Source organism: Triticum aestivum, chromosome 3A (genome assembly GCF_018294505.1).
Source record: "Triticum aestivum cultivar Chinese Spring chromosome 3A, IWGSC CS RefSeq v2.1, whole genome shotgun sequence".
NCBI classification, from domain to species: Eukaryota; Viridiplantae; Streptophyta; class Magnoliopsida; order Poales; family Poaceae; genus Triticum; species Triticum aestivum.
Genome location: NC_057800.1, coordinates 703,064,054 through 703,081,856, shown reverse-complemented (window position 1 = coordinate 703,081,856; position 17,803 = coordinate 703,064,054). Strand labels below are relative to the sequence as shown.

At 40.8% G+C, this 17,803-nt stretch overlaps 1 protein-coding gene across 1 annotated transcript; it reads right to left on the bottom strand.

Moving 5' to 3' along the window:
- Positions 1-1,179: 1,179 nt before the first annotated feature.
- LOC123057210 (ent-copalyl diphosphate synthase AN1, chloroplastic) lies at positions 1,180-17,205 on the bottom strand. The gene is made up of 15 exons (XM_044480303.1): positions 16,836-17,205; positions 9,362-9,441; positions 8,928-9,228; positions 8,659-8,842; positions 8,337-8,551; positions 8,107-8,227; positions 7,876-7,988; positions 7,535-7,761; positions 7,026-7,141; positions 6,824-6,922; positions 6,481-6,723; positions 5,131-5,257; positions 4,732-4,980; positions 2,900-3,118; positions 1,180-1,275 (listed from the first exon to the last, which is right to left on the bottom strand). The coding sequence occupies exons 1-15, from the start codon at positions 17,203-17,205 to the stop codon at positions 1,180-1,182; spliced, it is 2,760 nt and encodes a 919-aa protein (XP_044336238.1).
- Positions 17,206-17,803: the final 598 nt, after the last annotated feature.

Below are 17,803 nucleotides of genomic sequence, written 5' to 3'. Positions count from 1 at the left end.
CGCCTCGAGCTTAATCTGGAGCTCCGTAGATTGCAAAATCATGGACTCGGCTTTTATATCTAGGGCCTGAATCAGAGAAAGGAGCCTTTCCTTTTCAACTTTATAAACCCCACTAAGGTGCTTAGCCCATCCCCGTAGGAAACTTCTCAAATGCATAATCTTGTTCTGCCAACACTGGCAAGAGGTCGTGCCTCCTGCATCTTTAGCCCATTCCCTGGCTACCAGATCCAGGAAGCCTTCTCGTTCAAACCATGCAAGTTCGAAAGAAAAGGTGTTTTTGTTTCCCACGTGGTTTGGCTCACCTGAGTCCACGAATAAAGGTGTGTGATCCGAGATTCCGCGCGAGAGAGCCTGGACCGTTACGAGAGGGAACTTTTGTTCCCACTCGACACTCACGAGAACTCGATCCAGCTTCTCATACGTCGGGTTTGGCAACGCGTTAGCCCAGGTAAACTTTCTACCGGAAAGCTCTATCTCTCTCAGATCCAAGATTTCAATAATGGTATTGAACATAAATGACCATCTTCCGTCAAAATTATCATTATTCTTTTCATCTCTCCTCCTAATGATATTGAAGTCACCCCCAACCAAAATTGGGAGCTGCTCGGATCCGCAAATTCGAACAAGGTCCGCCAAAAACTATGCCCACAACTCTGGTTTTGAGGTACCCTCTGTTCTTTTGACTTACACATTAACTGTTTCTTTGGCCTCTTCTTTGTCACTTGACTCCTCTCATATGTTCATTTGTCGCAATATGACAGGGCGGAACAAGCTATGCCCACAACTCTGGTTTTGAGGTACCCTCTGTTCTTTTGACTTACGCATTAACTGTTTCTTTCGCCTCTTCTTTGTCACTTGACTCCTCAAAACTGTATGAGTGCTCAGAAGAACAGCATGAAGCCCCTCATGGAAGAGGCAATTGTTCATGTATGCAGCAGCACAAGCACCTTTTCATGCGGAAAGATGGTGATCGTGGACTTGGGCACTGGTGTCGATCGCCCTCAAGGCCAGCTGCTGCCACTTTCTTCGGTTGCAACAACCACCTGTGGTGAAGTCAGTCTACTCCTCAATGATCTCCCATACAATGACTTCAATTGCAACACCCACCTCTGGAGAGTCTGCTGGTTGCGCACATGCAAATCACAAGCCTGTTGTTGTACTAGCTGGTGTTGTACAAGGTCATTCCATGAGCGGCTTTTCCCTAGTGGCTTCGCGCATCTTTTCCAGACAATAGGAACAACAACTTCCAGTCAAATATCTCCTAGCCGATGAAATCTTAGTTACTTAGTTAAGATGCATGTCATATTTTGATGTTGGTTTGTTAACTCGAACAAGCTTGAAGTGTTACTAGTTGTTTTGAAGAGTATTAATTACCCAGTGAACTTGCATGCCTAAGGGTACAATGCATGCTTTATTTGCTTTTTATATTGGATTTATGCAAAACGCATCCATGGCAGCACAATTGGTGCCGTGGCTGCAAAATTGTAATTATCATGAATACGCACCGCGGGCGAGCCACACCGCCCGCCATTGTAACATGTATAAGTAGTGGCGGGCAGGAAAGCACCGCCCTCCGCTAAAGAAAGATAATCAGTGGCGTGCATGTTCGTGCGCCCGCCACTGCAGTGATCGACCAGTGGCGGACCGCCCGCCCAACACTGATGACATAATAGCAGTGGCGGGAGGTCGATGGCGGGTGCCCCTGGGAGCCTTGCCCGCCATTGCCGGCCTCTTCCCACCCGCCACTACTAGGCATTCCTGCAGTAGTTTTGTCAGATCCATGGAGGTATTGATGATAATTTGTGGATGTGAGTTAGCGGCCACGACATCACTTCACGGTGGAGGCAGCCCTGTGTAGGAGGAGGAGAGGCAGATGCGGCACGCATAGTGCGAGTACACGATGGAGGTGGTTTTCCTGGTTGCAGCTTGGGACGGGGCCTGGCAAAGAGACCGCGCGCTAGCTGGAGCGCGGAGTAGGCCTCCATTGCAGGCCTCCATCGCCATGTTTCCTTCACCCGGGCTCGTCTTGGGTGTGAGCCAGGCGAAGGAGGTCACGAGCTGGAATGCTTGGGTGAGCTATGTCATATGTGAGTAGTGGCGTATGCGAAGTTGGGAACCCTAGCTAGCCCGTTCGGGGAGAGAGGAGAAGACGGAGGCATGAGCAGTCGAGGTGAGAGAAGAAGACTGGGAACGTAGTTGGACGAAAAAATGTGGTGGACCAAATAAACCGAGAGACGAAGGAGGTGCAGACAAAGGTTGGACGAAGATTGGGCTGGACGTGGCATCCTGGCAAGAAAGGGAACCTTAGGCTCTTTTTAGATAGTAGAGATTAAAGCCAAATTGGAGGACACACATCCAACATCTTCAGACTTAAGACTGCATTTGGTACCGTGCCGTGGATTATGACAATCCTTTCCCTTTCTAATTCATCATTTCGTCGTAGGACTTAAGGTTGCTTTTGGCACCATGTTGTGGATTATGATAATCATTTCCCTTTCTAATTCATTATTTGACCTCAGGACTTAAGACTGGTTTTGGCACCATGTTGTGGATTATGATATTCCTCTTATTATTTCTATTCTATCATTTGGCCAAACCATTTTTTTCTAGTTCCTTACCTATTTGTTTATAATATCGTAGGTATAAAAGAGATTTAACAGGACATTTCTGAGCAACCACATGATGAATCTAGGAATGGTTCGCCAGGAGCTCCTCCTTCCCGTCAAAAGGAAATGAGTGCTTGCGCTCTTGCAACCATGGCCGACAAGTCTGGTCTAAAAGGTGCAAGGGTGTGGCCTTGTAAAGACTAATGAACACGAAAAATACTGGAGGACACAACTATTTATGCACTCATGTACCACTAGTTACATTATTTATGTTCAATTATGTTTCAAATAACAGGCTCGAAAATAACTCTTGAGACATGCTTATCAACCATATGTTGCGGGCAATTAGCAGAGTAGTAGCAAGTTTTCACAACATCCATGAATGTTTGCTTTGTCTTCCTGTTACTGGTTGTATCATCGCACCTCTGGAGATGATATCGGGCAAGTTCTTGCATATCAAACTCAACTTCCTCATCAATGCGGTATATTATTTCCTGCTTTTTATCAGTATCCTACAAATCACATCATTAGTCAAACGACTATAACATTTAAGCATCATAATAAAAAATATAATTTATCACCAAAGTTTCTCTGTCAAGTTGGGTGACCCATAGGCCTCAGGATGAAAAAATTCTATGTTGCCGCCAATGCAGATAGTTAGCCGACGACACATATATCACGCAAATTAGGGCTTAAAATACACGAATCTACAGAAATACATAGGATACGACCCTACCTACTCAGCATACTACATCGACAAAGAACAAAAGTCTAGCTAAACCAGTTAAAACTACCTTGCTCCCTCTTCCCATGCCCTAATCTGAAATTCCAACAAAGAAGGTGGATCATATCTGTATGACTTAATATGAAATTACTTTCCATTAGAGGAGGATGGGAGATGTTAAGTTGTTAGTTGCTTTCTCTATTCCTGTGGAAATTCTCAATTGCTTACATTTCTATAAATACATAAGTTTTATGTGATCAAGGCAATAAAGTAAAAAATGTAAAGATAAAAGTTACCAGGCGTAACAAACTAAACTGGTTAGTTTTTATGCACATTAGAAGTATATGTTGTGCTTTATCATAACTCAATTTAATGTTGACTTCTTCTACTATCCGCATGTAATTATGTAGATATTTTCAAGTTATATATAATTATTAAAAACGTTCCATATGCACAGGGGCCATTTCATAGAAATAGTGGGTGGAGTTTAACAAATTTCCTCTCTTCCATATAAGGCATCCATCCTTATAACCACCTTATAGTCATTTATTATCTAAGGGTTCATGTTTATACTTCTGTTACTAACAGAAAACTTCATCTCTATTTAGTAGCTTCTCAGTCTGTCGGGTCAATGTAAGATAGGACATCGAAATTCTTAATTAAATAATTTGTATGACAATATGAAGGGCGTGTTTAATGTTGGCATTTGCGATCACATTGTTGAAATTAGCAGAAGACATAAATAAGTTATAAGCCAAAACCAGCACAGAAACCAAGCATTATTGTATACTTATAGACCAACATAGCAAGTGTAAAATAAAACAAAATATCATATGTTAGGCAGATCAAATTAAAAAATAGATATATTGTTGATTTTTTTAAGTTCCACATCATAAACAAAAAATCGTATAATTGACTTAGTCTATAATCAAGTCTACACTATATTAACACCGCATATTTCACATTACGTGAATACTCAAAAACCTTTTGAACACAAATGATGTCTTTTGACTCAACAATGTAATAGGACCAACTAATTCCTATCTAACAACACAAAAATAAAATTAATAACACTTGCTTGTAGTTTTCAGTTTTTCTCAAAATATATCTTGAAAGTTCGATGGTTAAAAAAAGCACATCCCTTAAGTTTAAGAGTAGCTCACAAGGCCAGACATGGAAGGCACATCTACTGCAGGTATCCCAAACAGGTAAAGGTAACTGGTACAACTTTTACATTGTTTTCTTTAAATAATGGAGCCTTTTATTACCAGCATCTACTGCGTCCTAAGATGCATATACCCAACCATATTACATTTTTGATCCATTTTAGAGGGAAACAATGTAATCATTCTGGCATCACACACGATGTGGCATGAAAGTTATTAAGTAGTAGGGGTTTACCTGAGAAAGTAACTGCTTATGGTGAAGATTGTCATAAATAGAGGATGCAAGTTGAATGAACCGAGCGCCATGCACATTGTTTATCATGGATTGTACTTCACCAGTTCGTCCAGCACAAATCTCAATAACTTTAACAAGAAGCAAACATGTTTGTTTTCCGTTAACCACGCACGACCCTTGTTGCATAACACTAGATTTTGTATATTTGTCATCATCAGTGTATATCTGTTCGATCATCCATTCATTCCACTAAAATTTCAAAGAATGGTATTAGAATATATATCTGATATAACATTGTAAAAAACTAGTTCTACTAGAAGTTCAAAGAATAATATTAAAATATATGTTTGATAAGATGTTGTAATAACTTGCAAATTGAGCAGCGCTTTTTTAACTTACAGCACATCGTAAGAGATTGTGGATGTAGTTTGGTCCTTCGCGCGAAGGTAGTGCCTCTTGTGCTAAAGTATCAATAAGTTGTTGAAGTGCACTTGCAAGAATATCGTCTTTTGTATTTCCTTTAAGCCTAAATGCATGGTTTTCGTTAGATCACTACATTGGATTTGCTATTACATAATAGGTTGTATAACAAGCATAGGTTTAGCTGCCATGAAACTTAATGCTTCTATCATGGAACGGAGTACCATCTGAAATGAATTTCCTTAATGCAATAATGAAAGAACTAGTGAGTAATTGTGTTGATTTACACAATAGCAACAATAACATGACAATGTCAAGATTAAGGTGCTTAGATTTTGCAGAGTTTAAGGTACCATGCATGCATGCCATATTGCTCAAATATCAACTTCCAATACAAATATAAAATATCTAAATTAAAATAATATTAGTCTCACAAAACATTAGGAATGATAAGTGAATGCATGTAAGGCATTAGTAAATTGATTATCTTTGGACCATTCTAACAAAAATGATTAATAAGCTTTTGTGTGAGTCTAATGCACTAGCTAACAAGGACTGGGAGGAATAACTTAAAATTTTGCTCGAGAATAGCAATTACTTCCAAAGATGGTGAATATCAGGAGACATTTTTTACACCATAATGTGGCAGTATGGAATAAATTTACCATAATAGAGCAAGCTTTTAGTGTGTGGTCAAAATGATAGATGGCATATTATACACCAAAAATGGATTAATTCGTTTTGATATTTTCATGGTATTCTGCTAGAGGGAATGAATGTGAAGCCGCAAAACACAAATGATACATGGTTTCTACTATTCTATTGATAGGAAAGAGCGGATGGATCAAATTCAAAGTTGATCCTTCCTTTCATTTCTTGTGCTATATATAGTGAGTTGTATAAATTGATCTAAACCAGTTTAACAAACACATACGAATTAGTTAGATATTGAATCCAATGAATAAATAAGTGATGGCATATGCACCAACTTGTCTTGTATAGTATGAAACATGTTTGATATGAAAAATGTTATAATTAATCATGTTTACTCTAGGTTTACAAATGAAAAGTTGTATGCTTCCATAATCTATGAAATATAGCGGTGGTGCCGATTTAATCACAACACACATTTTTAATTTAATTTGACAACATTATGATATCATCCATAGTACAACTAAGCCAATGCAAGTATCACATTATCATATGTGTTTCCATATTTGTTAGTGAGAGGGAAAGAAACCAAAGCGACCCATGCCAAAACATTATCATCTGGCACGTTGATTCAACATTGGACCGGAATGCTCAGTCATGCTTGGTTGATATACTCACCATGATGGGTCATCATTTTGTTCATGGGGGCCATGCTGTAAAAATTGTACCATCCTTTCCTTTCTCGTAAAGTTGCTACGAATGTGTGTTGAAATAGTGTTGGCAAGCACTGACACTGTGGTCCATGCAAATCGCTCATTGGCACGGCTTGGTTCGAAAATGCTAGCAACGGCTAAAAAATACGTTCTTAAAACATCTTCTGGCGCCACCTGAAAAACCTTGAGCCCGCTCCTAGTAAACCATCTACAAAATATAATGCCAACGAATTTTAGAATTTTTAAGCTAAATTAATGTAGGAAAATAAGATAAGAGAAAATAAAATGTATGTGGGACTACTACATACTTTTGCAAACCATGCCACTCAAGCTGATGTAGAACTTGACAACTATTGAAATCAAGTCTTGCCAACTCAAGATAGGTATTATTATTCACAAGTGGCATCCTGCCAAAAGTGATTCATAATTTATGGGTAAATTTACGTTATCCTTGCTAAAGAAATATGCCACACAAAAAGTATAATTTTTTAATATAGTAATAAATTTCACCTGTATAATGTCTTTCCGATCCATACGTCATCACTACCACCATATTGATCCAGATAGGTTCTTGCTTCTAAACGTGGCAAGTTTGCATACCAAGGAAAGTCCAGCGTGTATTGTACCTATCAATCAACCAACAACATTATTTTTATCATGTCTACAGAAGGTCATTTTTATGTAAACAAGATAATATATGTGCTTGAGACTTCCTAAAAATAGAAATGGCAAAAGAATACCATATATTATTGAGAAACTGACATGAATCTTAGATTATACTCACATTTGGTAAGACTATACTAACTAGCAATTGTATTCTCTGTTAGAACTATATATATTGTATCTCGTCTACGTGCAATATTGTGAACAATCTCACTTAATGTTTCTTGTGTAAATCCACCCAATGATGCATGGATTATCTCTAAATTCTTAACACTTTTATATTGTTCAAACAATATGAATTATACAAGTGTTATGAAGCATATATAAACCTCAATTTCTAGTAGTAGACTTATTACCTCACCAGGTAGATCCTTAGAAATGATCCATTTATCACAAACTGTGCCTTGGGCTTCTCTTTCTCTAAGATATTTATATGAGAAAGCCCTAGCATGCTGCAAGATATCCTCTCCAGGAAAACTTATTTGAGCAGCCCTATTCATGTTATACATCCCAGTGATTGCCTGAGTTGATTGTCCCACTAAACAAAAAAACTCCCCATCCTTCTCAAAATGCTTAAACACACCTGCATAACAAAATATTTGATGCACAAAATTAGAGAAATCTATAGAGTAAGTACAACATTGTTATCAAGAAATACAACTTCATTGTTAATGTAAGAGGGAAAATTGTGTTCTACTTGGGGAGACATCATATCCATGTAGTCGTAGTAGTCGGAAAGCCATAGATGTGTCATCCAAATCTGCTACATTTGAATTTCTAGCCCAGCATATCCCTTCTTCTGTCCAATACCTACATAGTGAAAAGGGAGCTAAATAACTCTTTCCTCATAAAGTACCTCAAGTCTAGCATTACTATACTGCGGTCCTGAAATAAAAAATATGCTAACAAAATATATATAAAGAAAAACCTTTTGACATAATCCATGCAATATTCAATCTCTCGTTCAAAGTATCGTGAGATCCCAAGACGCTCCAATCGATCAACGGCCCAGAGGTGCTCAAAAAGATCAACTGGGTAAACATTGGGAACTGGAGATGGTCAAGAAGAACAATGTGAGATCACATATTACAAAATGGCAATCTAATAGAGTGTGCTACATCATAAAATTTAATAAATCTGATGCTATGGACGTCTTACCGCCTCCATTAAATTTCTTGACTATCATGCTGATATACTCGAAGCATTTGTTGTCACCAGTTTGCATAAGAGCATAAGCAGTGGCTGAAGGAGAACACAAGAAGGAACCGTCAGAGGATTTTAGCTTCAAGAGCTTTTGCCAATCCAATCCAAGCATCCCTTCAAGACTATATAGAAGTGATGTCGGAATGTTGTGCATCAGATCCTTTGGAATCCTACATTGTAGCACCATAAGAAATTAATGAGGAAAATTTCCTGATGGAAACAAAGGAAAAAGTGATGCATCGTATTCTACAACTGATTAGTTCAACATGATGCGTACAAATTAAGCTTCACTTCTCGGTTATAATATATGCTTTGCAAAGCATTGTGTTCATATGGAAATTCAATCCCCAGGCTCCTAGCAGCTTCTATGAGAGAAGGGAATGCAATCTCAAAACCAACGGGCATTGGCTCTAGATCTTCTTTCGTTAACCTCCACATATTGTCCTCAAGAAATGAGAGTCCTAAACACCAAATGGTCAATAGCAAAGCATAGGAGTCCATCAATGATCAGTTGTCTATTTGAAAATATATGTGACTTCACACTACCTTTCTTGCATTTGCTGGGTTCAAGAGACCACTTTGTTAGTGCTACAACACAAGCAAGAGTGTTCATCATTCGGTCGTAGGCAGAGAACAAGGCCGCGTCGCCCCACGAGTTGTCAGGTAGCTGGTTGTTGATGATCCAATTGACAGACGTCATGAATTGGGGTCCATCGCCACCATCTAGCCTTGGCACTAGGGCAACCCAAGCAGTGTCGTATGCTGAGATGCTGATCTCCCCATCATTCATTGATCTTAGCATTGCCCTTACTTGATAAATTAGAGGCAGAAAATCTACTTCTGGAACCTGTTGGAAATATAGATTGGCATGGTAAGTAACAAATTGATAGTCGGTCAGTTATTCATTATAACTATAGAAAGCTTTTTATCCAGAAGTAAATGAAATCACTATAGAATTAGAAGTTTGCCTTGGGAATTACTTCATGGTCATCAAAGTAAAGTGGTTTCTCTGGTTGTTTGGTGATCTGAGTCTCCTCTTTCATTGGATTGGTTTGTAACCCTGCAACTATAGTGAAATATACTCACTTTCAAGTTCAATAGTAGAAAACATCACAAGTTAACATGACATATCCACCATAAGGCATCAAGTAAACATAAATTTTGCTTACATAGAGTAACAATGCATGAATCCACACTAACCACCATCAAACCCAACCTAAGCTAGAACATCACTTACCCTTATTTTCCAATTATTATATTAGAATCCGTGCAATATCCTATGGAACTCTAGTGCTGGGGGGAATACGTTGACCGATACCGATGAGAACTTTTTTGTTCCATGCAATATTGAAAAAACTTGTGCCACTAGCAACCAAATTAGTTTCAATGTTAAATACAATTTTTTGAAATTAGTTGAATGGAGAAAATCCTCTAAGCATTGTATTAGGTACTTTAACAGTATCTACACGATGGAGCTGAGAAGTTAAATGAAAAAAAGACAGTACCATAGACATCCAAAAAATAAACTACTAGTAACTGTGTACATGCAATGTGCATGGATGTTAGATGGGTATTAATTGCATGTCTCTATTAGGTATGATATTAATTATGTGCTTAGCACTAATGTTTATATTAGGAATATCATTAACTACATGCTAAATGTGGAGGTACTCAACATTGAGGCGATTTGGACCCTTAGATTATGTGGTTTGATGGCTGAGATAGTGTGAATCTACTACACTCGTGCTTTTATAGGAGTAGTAGATAGATAGTAAGTTTTGTTAGTTGCATGTTTTGTAGGTGGGTATGTGATCATCGCATAAAGGAGCCTACCGTCAATTCAAATCTTGACTTAACATGCTAATGAAAGTGAGACCATTGATTATTTATCATGGTAACAAGATGATCGATCAACATTTGGCTAACATGTCACACATACAACTTCCCAACATAAATAGCTTGAGATTGGGGAAAGTTGACCAAGGAATTTAGCCGATAAACTTATGGTGACTTCCACCGATAATCATATCACTAAGAATCATTGTGTCATCGTATTGGAAAACAACATGGATTGTAAATGCATGTGGTTTCAATTCATAAAAAGCATATTTTACAAGTTTTAGGTCTCAGGATATTGTAGCGGCATCCATGGAGTGGTTTTCTTAGGGAACCCATGGAGTAATTATTAAGTTCTAGTCATAGACTGAATGTTAACCCAAGTTACTCAGACCCCTCCCAATGCACGAGTGGTTAGAGCATGTGCTTAGTACTTTTATAAGCTTAACTGAACTTCCCAATACAGAGGGCTTAGTTTAATTTGTTATAACTAAGCTTTGTTAATATTATATATTACTTGTAGGCTCTCCTCCTTAATTACGCCACCAAATTAGTTTTTTTTTTTGTATATAGCATAACTTAGCACTGGCGCAAGGTGGAGCCTTAGAGGAAAATTTTGCCCTCCACTACAAGTATGTTAGCTCCTCGAAAGAAATGCACGTTGGCTGCTAGCGCCACTATCCCAAGGGCATCATTTGCTCATGGGCAAAGTGAATATAAAGAAAGGCGAGGGTTGGCCGGAGGAGAAATTAGTGGACACGTTTCGGAAGACTAAAGCACACTAGACATGTGCTACGATATGAGGGGAAAATACAGTACACATGCTCACTAAATAATCCTAGACAAATATATTAAAATAGGGTGTATAATATGACGAATGACCCTGCAACCACGAGAACTAAGATAGTATCTGTCGATAGGAAGAAAAAAGACATTCGCAAAACAAAGGAAGAAAAAAAGACAGATTGATATGAATAAAGACTTCCCTTTTTCGTTTGTTACTCGAAGTACATATTAAACTTTGAATTGAAATTAAAGATATGATCGGTTATTTTTGCGTCAATAATATTGAGATTTTTTTCAAGACTAGTTTATAACTATTTAAATAATATAATTTAAATACCAGCATCATCAAATTCAAATATGTTGCCTAACATACACAGGCTTACATCTTTTTTTTTTTGACGTTCTTAGTCCAAATCAAGTAATACCTTTAGTGCCTTCAGCATGGGAAACATAAGTGGCATGAACCATCCACCTCGCCGAGCGCGTGCTAGCGGGCTCCATCAAATCAGTGGTAGCATATTTGCTGCGGACTAGGCATGAATCTGATTGTTTAACTGCAAAAGAGAAAGAGGTAAGGGGCAACTTGATAGAAATTGCAAAAAATGAACCCGGGTGCCTTGGGTCTCATTTTTAAAATGAAAAACTACACTTCAAAGGTTCAAACAATTTTAAATTTTGTTTCACAAGTACATATGCACCATGAAATACATAACTGTAAATTTCATCAAAAAATGATTACTTCAGAACTAAAGAAAATAAAAAATATGGGTCCATAGAAGATGTATTGTTATAAACCCACATTTGTTTAATTGCACAAGTCACATATAAAAACATATGTTAATACAAAATTAGAAGTACGTAGGTCACACCTATGTCAGAATTTTCTAAAATTTCAAAATATGATTATGATTATTATGATTATTATTATTATTATTATTATTATTATTATTATTATTATTATTATTATTATTATTATTATTATTATTATTATTATTTTGAAAAGATTGAAAATAGCAGGACCAGCAGAGCTCGGCATCAAAACGACTGCTCTGGCAACTTGACATCAATGAATATCTGGGTCTGTCTGGTTTGTTGTGATAGATTTGACATTTAACGAGATGATTTTTCTTTTGACTCCATCTCAAACAAGTAACTTGAATTCACATTCGGATTTATTTTTCTTATTTTTTGGAGGAGGCCGTCGCATGCATGCACAAAACCATCCTCGTCACCGCATATATGATACAAGAGGATAACATAAATATAACGAAATATGTATATGGCAACCGTGTGCCAGATTGCGAAACTGCCACATGCCTCCCAATCTCCTTCCTTTCCCGCACGTCCTCCCCGACCTCCCTCCCGATTTCTTTCCTTTCCTGCACGCCTCCAGATCTCCCGCTCGTGACTCCCTCATTTTCGTAATCGTCAATTATGGCCCCACGCGACTTCCCAATGTTCGGGCAAAAATAATGCTTGGACTAGGATTTGATCTCTGATTTGCAGGTAATCAACAAAGGGAACTAACCACCTCACCTATGACACTGATTGTTGAACAAGCTAAGGGAAATACTGTTTTTGACATGTTTTTGCCTTTAATATGTTAGGACTGGATTTTTTTTTGTTTCAAGCATCATGGTAACTTTGATCATTGGGAATAAATTTGTTGAACCCGCCCCCGGTAATTTCTGTAAATAGCACGATAACATTCATGCTATAGACCTGATAATTTAGATACAAACATCGTGGTAACTTTAACCATTGGGGAAGATAAATGTGAAAAGATACCCGATAATTTATGTGTGTAAATAGATGGTAATATACGCAGGGCACATCTGATAACTGAGGTAGAAACATCATGATAACTTTGACCGTAGGGATTTTTTTTAAAAGGTACTCCGATATCTTCTGTGTAAATAGCACGGTAGTATACCTCCCTCCCTTGACATTTTTATGTGTAAATAGCATGAAAATATATGCAATGCGATAACTAAACACCATGATAAGTTTCTGATCCATGGGGAGAATTTGCTGAAACATACCCTTGATAAATTTAGTGTAAATAACATGATATTTTAAGCACTACGGGCTTGATAAGTTACCTAGAATCACTATGATAACTTTTTCTCCCAGGAAAAAGTTGTTCAAAACATCCCCAATAATTTTCATGTAAATAACATGATAATATAAGCACCGCATAACCGATAACTTGCAATATAAACATGATGGTAACTTTTTTTATCAAAGGAAAATAAGTTGTTAAAGACATACACTCGCCTCGCGCGTGGGCCTCTTGGATGAACACAACACATGGCGTGCCACGAGAAAGTGACATAATCTTTAGTGTCATGAGGGGCACACGTGCTATAGGTGTGATAAGTTACGCAAAAACATCATGGTAATTTTTGACCTATGGAAAATGCTACCGAAACACACTCAGGTTTTTAAGTGCAAGTAACATGATAATATACGAACTGTAGACCCGGTAACTCATGTACAATCCCCCATGGTAACTTTGACCAGGGGGAGGTTGATGTACATATACCCTGATAACTTATGTGTAAGTACCATGGTATTTTACACATCGAAAACCTTCTAACTTGTGTATAAAATACAGTGGTGACTTTGAAGGGGTGTAGTTGTTGAAGCATAGTATATGGTACGTTCTATGTAAATAGTATGGTAAGTTACACAACACAGGCCTGATAACTTGCATACGAATATCATGGTAACTTTGTCCTGAGGAGAAATCATGTCGTAGACGTGAAGAAGTGACAATTTTCTCGGGGATGGGCGCGCGAGATGTGCGGGAGAAACAGGTTTCTCGGGCGAGCCTCCGGGGTCATTTGGGAGGAGGCGGGGTTAAAGGACGGGAGATCGTGTGGTACTTTAAAATGAAAGAAGTAGAGGTGTGACAGTTTTGCTTATATGGCACACGTGTGCCAAATATCACATTCCTAAATATAAACTAGAGCATGCGGAAACATGGTAGAATGGAGGTGACCTTGCAGAAGAGCGCACCGCCGTGAACCGAAGATGCCGGATGCCCTCGCCGGCGGTGGATGGAGTTGCATGGTGTGGCCCTCGCAATGCACGTATCGTACTTGAAATCGCTGGGATGCTGGGCTATTAATACCCTTCCGAAGAGGCAAAGGGAAAGATGCTGCTTAATCAGTGAAGAGATTATTGACTAAAGAAAGAGGGCAGCTACCGCGTGGCAAGAGCCGTTAGCTATCTCCAAACCAATCAGAAGGAGGGAAGGGGATGATTCCTCTTGGGGGATGCTCGCGGTAGTGGACAAAAGCCTTGGTCGCTTGCAGCGAGAGAGATCGGGACATCTCTGACTCTGCGGCCGCGTCGTCGCCATACAATATATTGCATCCAATAGGAACGAATCCTTAAGACAGGCCAACCGGATCTGAATTTAGTTAATGACGCCAAGACTGGACCGCGCGGCTCTACAGACCTCGCCTCTTTCAGACATAAGTAAGATTCTTCTTGTGCTTCTGTTTCTCACAAACAATTGTGGTATATATGTACCTTCTCTTTTCTTGAAAACAAAAAGATCCCGCGTTTACACGTGGTACCACCGAACAACTATTAATCGACTTGCTATTCTGCACATAAACTAACTTGGCCCGCATGTGCATTTCAGCATACGGACTCGCGAAAATAAAGAAAGGTTGATCCATGGACTTGGGCCGGCCGGTGGGAGCAACTTGATCAAAACGTGCGTCGGGCAGAAAATGCATCCGACGTCCTCCACCCAAATTCCCCAATTCTATATCTCAAATCCCTAGATTGGCACTGCTCTACCAAAGCTCTTCTACCCTACACCGGTGATGGTCATTCCATTCTCCCTAGCTCCACACTACCACACCATCAAAGCCCACAACATGTCCATCTCAACCAAATTGATGATCCTCGGCCTCTAGTTTGCCTATTCTATCGTCTAGCTTCACCGCCACCACATTGTCATTGACCCAACCCTTGAGCACGAACAAGTCAAAAGGGTGGGGACAACTATGTGCCGCGAGGAAATTCAGGATTTTTGCAACCTAAGCAGCTTTTTGACATGAACACCACCACCTCTTCCCCTAACCCTATCCCTCTTTGTACAAGGTAGCTCTGAAGGATCCACACTAGTACCATGCTATGCTTGAGGACTATAATCCATTATTGCAGAATGATACTCATGGTTTTATATAGCACGCTAGTTTAGAAGAGGTCATGTGTTAAGAGCATGGTTAATAGTACAGCCAGCTTTAGTCTGCGCATAACTTTTTATGATTTTTTTTCTATAATAGTCTGCGTGCCTTGACAAGTTTCCCAGCATACCCTGCTTTGACCGCAGTAATTAGCATTGCTTTGGCAGCTGCAACGAAACATCAGCCAATAAATCAGGGCATGCAGCGGGCCCGTACTGCCCGCCCGGGAGAGATAAGATGAGCCGTAAGGACCAGCCAATCCACTGCATGCAGTAATTGAAATTGTCCAGCGCTTTCCAAGGGTAAAACAGTCCAAGAAACAACCAATAGGGCTCTCCTTGGTATCCGGAATGCTATTTATGCGCAGAGAAGAAAGAATCGGAGGAGGTACTTTATTAATACATGACCCACCTCCCACTCCCACATACTCCCTCCGTCCGGGCTTATTAGGCCCAAAGACAAGATTGGCAGGACCAAGGCAAGCAGTAAATAGATGCGTTATTTTAGGCATTAACCCCTAGATAGTTGATGCTTCGTTTTGTGCGTTAGTTATTGCTGGCGCATGCATGCAACAACCATCCCAGCAGTCCCTGCCAATGACGCTCATGCATGCATGCTCACGCGCGCGGAGTGATGAATGCGTGGCGCAGGTTCCGGTGTTTAGCTTCTCTGAATCAGGAATCAGCAATTAATTTGAGAGGAAAAGGTTGATGATTTTCAAAGCGGGCCTAATAAAAATGGACGAGATTCTTTTGCTCACGGGCCCAATAAACCCGGACGGAGGAAGTAGTGCCTAGGAGCACGTGCTGCAACTGATTCTTATTCTGTAGCCGGCACCTCTTCTCTCCCCTCCATGTAAGCAGAAAAATAATATTCTAACTCTTATAACCTTCTTACATAATAAGCTTATTTATTACTTGCTCTAAGGGACTTCGGTCCAAGCTGTTAGGATTAATCATGTCTAGATGAACTGAGAAAGTCAGTTAGTTTGTTAGCTGCATGCGAGGAGTAGTTATCTAGTTGTCAGCTGCATGCACGTACTAGTCTTTGGACCCTAGAGAGATTCTAGGAGAAGATAAGATCATGGGTTAGTGCATGTAGTTAGTTGGTTAGTGGAGCAACTAGTCTGGAAAAAAAAGGCCGAGAGGTCTGAAGGAAAACCATGTAGCCACGATGGTAACCAAGGAAGTGTCTTTGGCAAAGCTGTTCCTCTTCCTTGGTTAATGCATGTGTGTGTGCGCGTTCTGGTGCTCTTGATAGATAGAGAGATAAGGAGAGTTGTGCGAGGCAACGAGAGGTAGAAGAAGAAGCGGCGCTGCAAGGAGGCGGCGCCAACAATTGGTATCATGAGCTTGGTTGTCTTGGGGCGTCGTTGCTCTTGCCGGCCGGAGGCGTGCCGACGGTGGCGGCGTCCGTCGGCGGCGCGCGATGAAGTTCCGGGTCGTGTGTCGGCCTATGGAGGTGCGCGGCACCGCGGCGAGTGCGGCGGCGCTGCACGGCGGCATGGAGGCCATGGAGCTCCTGCGTGGCGGCGCGGTGGACTCCACGTGATGCGGAGGTCGACGGCGCGAGGTGGAGGTCATCGGCGGCGTGGTTCCGCTGGTGGCCGGTTGCGGTGTGATACCGCTAGATTCAGCTGACGTGATGATCGGCGTCGAGAAGGTGTCATGCACGTCAAGAGGTGGTCGCTGCGTGCGGCAAGACAGCGTGGTGACCGGCGTCGCGAAGGCGTCGTCCATGTCAAGAGGAGGCCACGGCGTGATGCTGCGGCGACAAGAAGACTGCGGTGCGATGCCGCGAGGAGAAGGCGGCGGTGTGATGCCGCCACAAGAAGGAGACGGTGCGATGCCGCTCGGTGCGGCGGCGGCGCGATGCCGTCCGGCGCTAGCAATGGCAGTGTGATGCTGCCACGAGAAGACGACGGTGAGATGCCGTTCCAAGAAGACGGCAGTGAGATGCTGCTGACAAGATGTACGGCGGCGTGAAGCCGTCATGAGGATCAGCATGAAGCTGGTCGACGGTGGTCTACATGGTGGTGTGATGCCATCGGCGAGATGGATCGGCCGCGACGACGGGGCGATGGTGCTGCGAAGGCAAAGTTCATGACAAGAGGTTGCAGGTGATCTGCATCAAGATTAGAGGAGTTGACATGACAAGATTAGGGAGGTGAATGTTAGGATTAATCATGTCTAGATGAACTGAGAGAGTCAGTTAGTTTGTTAGCTGCATGCGAGGAGTAGTTATCTAGTTGTCAGCTGCATGCACGTACTAGTCTTTGGACCCTAGAGAGATTCTAGGAGAAGATAAGATCATGGGTTAGTGCATGTAGTTAGTTGGTTAGTGGAGCAACTAGTCTGAAAAAAAAGGCCGAGAGGTCTGAAGGAAAACCATGTAGCCACGATGGTAACCAAGGAAGTGTCTTTGGCAAAGCTGTTCCTCTTCCTTGGTTAATGCATGTGTGTGTGCGCGTTCTGGTGCTCTTGATAGATAGAGAGATAAAGAGAGTTGTGCGAGGCAACGAGAGGTAGAAGAAGAAGCGGCGCTGCAAGGAGGCGGCGCCAACAATTGGTATCATGAGCTTGGTTGTCTTGG

Coding starts and splice junctions, on each gene's coding strand:
- LOC123057210 (XM_044480303.1), bottom strand. CDS start 17,205: ATGACGGCTTCACGCCGCCGTACATCTTGTCAGCAGCATCTCACTGCC. Junction 8,228..8,336: donor CAAGAAATTTAATGGAGGCG/GTAAGACGTCCA, acceptor GACCATCTCCAG/TTCCCAATGTTTACCCAGTT. Junction 3,119..4,731: donor ATAAGCAGTTACTTTCTCAG/GTAAACCCCTAC, acceptor TGTGATTTGTAG/GATACTGATAAAAAGCAGGA.